The following is a 6,000-nucleotide window of genomic DNA, read 5'->3' as shown; positions in this document are numbered from 1 at the left end:
CCTATTTGCTTCTTTTCTTTTGGTCCTTTGTAGATCATTCCCTTCCCTTCTCATTCCCTTCGCATTTTTTTTAAATAGGACAATCTCCAAGCCACTATATACACTTTAAAGGTGTGTATATGAAATTAAGCGGCAATTATTTTTGAAAGGACAGCGAGAAAGAGGACAAGGCGGCAAAAGAAAGGATGGATATAAAATTAAAGCAAACAACATAGCAAGGATCAGATCGCATTTAGAGGAAGTTTGCAGGATCCCCAGAGTTTGGCTTTTTCTGTACTTAGAGAAGAAGAAAAAACAAGGACAAACAAATACACATTTTGCTCTACATCTCCCTCTGGTGCCTCACCTGCACAGGTACGCTACTAGGTCGTGCAAAACCTGCAAGCTCCATCTCACTACTATCTGATCTTGCATGCCTCTTAATATTCAGCTTTTTTCTTCCTAATGCTCCTGTAACTCCTATTCTTCAAATCAGTCTGCTCCCACTTTTCTTTTAACTCCCCCAGTCTGCATAAATCCATACACACACATAAGCACCCTTCAATTCATACCCCATTACATTCCTCCCTCTTCCTGCAGAATCTACTGCCAACCCAGAAGATCCACTGGTTTTCTGGAAGAGAGGCTAGCGGGGTCCATTCTTTTTGTGATTGGTTAAAAAGGGGCTTGGCTTCGCTTCTCCACTTTTTGGGAGTGGGTGCGTGTGTGTGTGTGTGTGCGTGTCTGTGTGCGCCTTGGGGGCAGGCTGGGCTCCTCTGATTGGCTGAGGGGCTGGCCCAAGATCTCCCCCTCAGCACTCAGAAGCAAGCGAAGAAGGGATCCACCTCTGGGACACTGGACCGTATAAAAAGGGAGGCTAAAAACTTGACAGAGTCAGTAGGAAGTTTCTGCTGGGGTCTGGAGTGGAACTACATAAACCAGACCATCCCTGTATGACTGGACACTAAAGCAGAACCAAGGATACAAAGAGTCTTCATGTCTAATATTTAGACATGTTCAGCTTTGTGGATTCCCGGTTACTGCTCTTGATAGCAGCAACTGTTCTACTCACCAAAGGTCAAGGCGAAGAAGACCGTAAGTAAAGCATCTTATGTACTCTCGCACAGTGTATACATGTTAAATGACAGTTTTTATTGTAGTCCTATGGATGGGGTGGTACTTGCCCCCATATTTCCTTTCCCCCATCTCTTCTCTGTCGAATGCAAAACTATTTCCCTCCTCTGCACCACCCAGAACTCCAGAAGTGCAAAAGACAGTAAGCACCAAACCATTCCTACCGAGCAGTTTGCCAAAGTCGGGGGTGAGGGGCGGCGGCGGAGGCTGAGTTGTGATTTTGCAATCTGTGCTTCCCTGTGCTTGTAATACTCGCAGCGTGTTGCGGTGGCTTGAGAGATGTAGATATAAGACCAGGCAAAGAGAGCGCTTGTTATATACGGTCTTAAGATTCCTTAAAAAAAAGGAATAAAAAAAAAATTGAGAAAGGTCAACACACGTTTGTGACCTTTCCGAACCTTCAGGAGTTGGCATGAAGGCAATGCAGGGAGGAAGGCTTAAGAGACTGAAAAAAGAAGGTATCTCTCGCACCTCGCAGATTTCTCCTGAAAGTGCTCTATGGAGAAAACAAACCACTCTTCTAAAAGCAAACTTAGCCAGCTGTGCATAGCCTTGGGCGTGTTTCCTTTGGTCTCCCTCCTCTCTCTCTCCCTCCCTCCTTCTCTTCTCTTAACATGTCCCTTGGGGCCAGATAACAAGTTGGATCAATTAGAATCTCTGCGCTGGCTTGCCAAGTTCAGGAAAGAGGGGTGGGAACTGCGAGTGGGTTGTCACTGGAGGGGGGACAGGAAAGGGGAGCGGGGCAAATGATGGAAAACTCATTGTGCGTTCTTGGAAAGCCAAGCGCTTGACAGGGAGGAGAGGCGAGCAGGACAAAGCTGTTTTCCCTGCCTTGTCGAAGAAGTCTGCAAAAGCCATCAGGAAAATATTGGGGGGGGGGGGGAGAGGAGGAGGAGGAGGAGGAGAGAGAGAAGTTTCAGGATGATTCATAAGGAAAATGTTTCAGCAACTTATAAAGTGCAGGAGTCTAGACATCACTTCATAGACAAAGCCTTTTGGATGGTAAAGGATTGGAGGGAATTACTTTTGCTCGCCGACCAAGTCCATTGGCGACATCTACTGGCCATCAAGGGACTCGCTTGTCCTTGGCATTCTTCTATAGACTTGCCAGGGGTGGGGTTGTGGGGAGTGGCCTTAAAATGGGTCAGCAATGATCAAAGGGAGTGTATTTCCGGGGTCGACAACTGAACAGGATTAGTAAACAACTCCACACCGGAGGGAAATCAATTTACCATCAAGCAAGCAACATTTTGTGTGTGTAGTATATTCATCACTCCAATTATGGATGTTTTGCTGCCATCTAGTGATGGGTGGGAAGTTTTCCTGCAGCATCCCAGGAAAGTATTCTCAAACATGAGTTTCATGTTCCCAAAACAACTTGACTCCTTCCCCCTTTAATTTTTCCCTGAGAATAGCGGGTTTTCTTTCTCCCTCCCTGTCCAGTATCTGGTGTTTTTTTTATTTTTGCAGAAAACTCAACAGTCCAGTGCTCAAATTTAAAAGGAGGAAATAATTTATAAAATGCACGGTCCCTCATTTAAAAAACAAAAACAAAATCTGCTAGAAAAGCAAATTCTTACTTCTTCTCCAGCATTCGTCCTTGGTCATATCTCTTGGTACCATCCTTAGCTCAGGTATGCTCCACAGTTAACATCCAGGGTGCTACGAAACTCCTTGTTTCTGAGCAAGGTGGCGTCGGATTTCAGCCAAGGTGGGAGGCCTAGTGAGCCTGCCCTATTGTGATCCACACTTGCTGACTCCTCATCCTACATAAATTGTTTGCAGTGGAGCTGATTTCCCAAGGCCACACGCCATCAGCGGGACGCAATTTCTTCTCTTACACGGGTCCTCCTCCAGTTCAAATTCCTGAGTCTCTCTCTCTCTCTCTCTCTCTCTCTCTCTCTCTCTCTCTCTCCCCTCTCCTCTTTATCTCTTTTGCTTCTTAGAAGGCTGTGAATTTCTTTCTCCTTTCTGTGTTTGGCTTGGCTTCAGCTCAGAACGTTGAGGTTACCAAGTTGGATGCAACAACCGGCCAGAAGTTTTGTTTAAATTCCAAAGCAACTGGAAAGAGTTATTGTGAGGCTGGCTCGTTTCCTGTGTCATAGAGTTTGCTTGATGAAAAGCAGATGAGGGTTTTCTTAGAGCACACACACAAAATGTCAGCGTTAAGTGGAGAGCAGGAGGAGGAGGGAAGGGAGGCCAAACATCGGAAACAATTTTATTTTATTTTTTAAAAAATGTATGCGCTTTCCAGATCGATCCGTTGTAAGAAGTTCACATGTTTGCACCTTGGCCATTCTGCCAACACTGCTGGCTCCCAAAGGACCCTTCCCCTCTTCCCTTGCCCACCTCATTTCTTGTGTCATCTCCTTCTTTAGTGCCATCTGGAAGCTGCATACAGGACGGAATAACGTACAGTGACCGAGATGTTTGGAAAACAACCCCCTGCGACATCTGCGTGTGCGACAGCGGCAGTATCCTTTGCGACAGGGTGATATGTGAAACCACAGCAGACTGCCCAAATCCCGAGCTCCGCGATGGAGAATGCTGCCCTGTTTGCCCTGGTATGGATACTGACTTTACCTACTCTTCTTCCATCCACTCATACCATCAGTATTGCCTACGGTTCTGTCCGTCCATGGTCACTCAGCCCCCCCCCCCATTCCATTTAAGCATACTCCAATCAGTCTCCTGGAGAAACTGCCTGCCCGCAAATGTATTTACTCATTATATTTATTCTAGTTTTACTAATTCACCCATCTGCCCAAACGAAACATCCACCTTCTACTAATGTACACCAAAATCCATTTGTTTAGCTATCTAGTTCCTCTTCTCCCTCTCTTCTCTTTACATCAACCAATCAACAGCCATCTAATCACCCATCCATTTATCCATCCACCTACAGCCCCATCACCCATTTAATTGTTTCTTTGTATCCACCCCTCTATGTGCTATCTAACCGCTCATCCATCCATCCATCCACCACCCGTCTGTCTCCTGGTTCAGTTGCCTGAGGTTTTGTTTTCATCATAAACGACAATAACAAACCACTGGTTTCATAGAGATATCTAGAATAGATATAATGAGTAAAAACTAGAATAGATATAATGAGATATTTGCGTCCCTTCCTTGAGAGATTGCAGAAATTTGGCAAAGAAAATTCTGCAGAGTCAGGAAAGAGAGTGAAGAGTTGGGAGAGGACCTTTCAGGCATCTTAACTTTAGTTGATGCTATATTGGTGCATTATGGGAAGAAACTGGGCTTTCTTTCCTTTCTTTGAAAAGTCAACACTTCAAATAGGATTGCCCAAGTAGACTGGATGATGTGAATTCGGATGGTCCTTCAGATTGGCCCATTACATATTCTGATTAGGCCAATGATAGGAGTTGCCATTTCCTATCAACTTCTAAATGTACCTAGAAAAGAAGCCTGGTCTTCATTCAATGTTTATGAAGGGAAGGATGTTCTGATAGACCAGAGGGCATTGTGGGTGCAAGGGAGGGGTTGCAATGGCATCAGGTGATGATGATAAATTCTGGGTGATGGGTCTGATTCATAATATTCCTTTTCCTTTTGTATTCAAGAAACCAGTGAACCTGCCCTGGAAGCCACTGGAGTAGAGGTAAATTATCTTTTGGTAACCCTAACTTCCATTTATTTGGATGCATCAATTTTGTTTTCTTTTTGATAACCAGCTAATCACTATTATCTTCCTAATTGGCAGGGTCCTCAGGGGGAACGAGGTCCTAAAGGAGACAGGGTAGGTATCTAATGAAACTTTGGCTGATAATAGTTCAAAGGGGAAAGGAAATAAAATTAATATGCATGCATGCCAGAAAAATTGGTGGCAAGTAGTTGTGTGTGACTAGGACAGTCATAAAATATTCTTTGGCCGCATTTTGAAATTACCATTCCTATACGCAAAAGAAATTCTGCCTACTTAGGTTGTTTAAAAGAACACTCGCCCCCCTCTAACCTACAAAAAGGAGATTCAAATCTCCCTTTGCTTCTTCTTTTTAACAACATTTGAATTTATTCAGCTCACATCACCTTTTAACTAAACACCCCAAAGTTGTTGCAAAAAGACCCAGCCATTTTGGCATTATTTACTACAGCATCACGGTGGTTCATATTTTGGGAGTGGGAGAATAGAAGGTCCCCCTTCAAATGTTGCTGGGGTGTGAGGAATTTCCAAACCAGTTTCGGTCTTCTAATATTGCCTTCTAATAATGGATAGCTTTAGCATACTCAGGAATCTGAAAGTTTTGTGTCTCTTTTGTAGGAAACGTATACATTTTTGTGCATTCAGCACCATATACTGCCACGGTGCTAACCTGCGACTTCCTGCTCTTTGTTTTCAGGGGCTTCCTGGTCCCCCAGGCAGAGATGGCATTCCTGGCCAACCCGGACTCCCTGGACCTCCAGGCCCCCCAGGCCCCCCAGGCCTTGGCGGAGTAAGTTGGGTTTGCCTCCATAACTTTTGTTTTTCCAACAATTCACGGAGGATGCATTTTTAAGAACCTCAGCAACACGTTCTCTCTTCTCTCTTCCTTCTCCTCCTCTCCCCTTACAGAACTTCGCTTCTCAGATGGGTTACGGTTATGATGAAAAATCTGGTGGCCTTGCTCTTCCTGGCCCAATGGTAAGTGTTGACGGTCTCAGGGGATTTGAGCTTAGTGTGGAAGGGGAAAAGTGGGAAGATTGTAGAAGTATGAATGAAGGAGTCTGTTTCAGCCTTCTTGGTTCCTTAATCTCAGGACAGAATGGTGAGGCCACAGTTAGGGAGGTACATGTTGCTAACTGATGAGCTCTTAGTAGCAGAAACTGAAGTATCAAAGATACTCCAACTTTATTCTTTTTGATTGGGCAGGCATCTCACTAATAAAG

General features: G+C 44.7%; 1 protein-coding gene across 3 annotated transcripts in view; it reads left to right on the top strand.

The window, feature by feature from the left end:
- Window positions 1–721: 721 nt before the first annotated feature.
- COL1A1 (collagen type I alpha 1 chain) overlaps window positions 722–6,000 on the top strand; it is a 44,492-nt gene continuing 39,213 nt past the window's right edge. For all 3 annotated transcript variants that reach the window (XM_083709007.1, XM_083709008.1, XM_083709006.1), the window contains exons 1-6: window positions 722–1,074; window positions 3,492–3,677; window positions 4,698–4,735; window positions 4,838–4,873; window positions 5,475–5,567; window positions 5,687–5,755. In XM_083709007.1, the coding sequence (XP_083565133.1) occupies window positions 993–1,074; window positions 3,492–3,677; window positions 4,698–4,735; window positions 4,838–4,873; window positions 5,475–5,567; window positions 5,687–5,755 (504 nt within the window). In that variant the 5' untranslated portion in view covers window positions 722–992. The remainder of the gene's footprint in view (window positions 1,075–3,491; window positions 3,678–4,697; window positions 4,736–4,837; window positions 4,874–5,474; window positions 5,568–5,686; window positions 5,756–6,000) is intronic.

This window comes from Podarcis gaigeae, assembly GCF_964106915.1.
Source record: "Podarcis gaigeae genome assembly, chromosome: 13".
In the NCBI taxonomy this organism is placed as follows: Eukaryota; Metazoa; Chordata; class Lepidosauria; order Squamata; family Lacertidae; genus Podarcis; species Podarcis gaigeae.
This window is presented reverse-complemented; position numbering and strand designations above follow the sequence as displayed.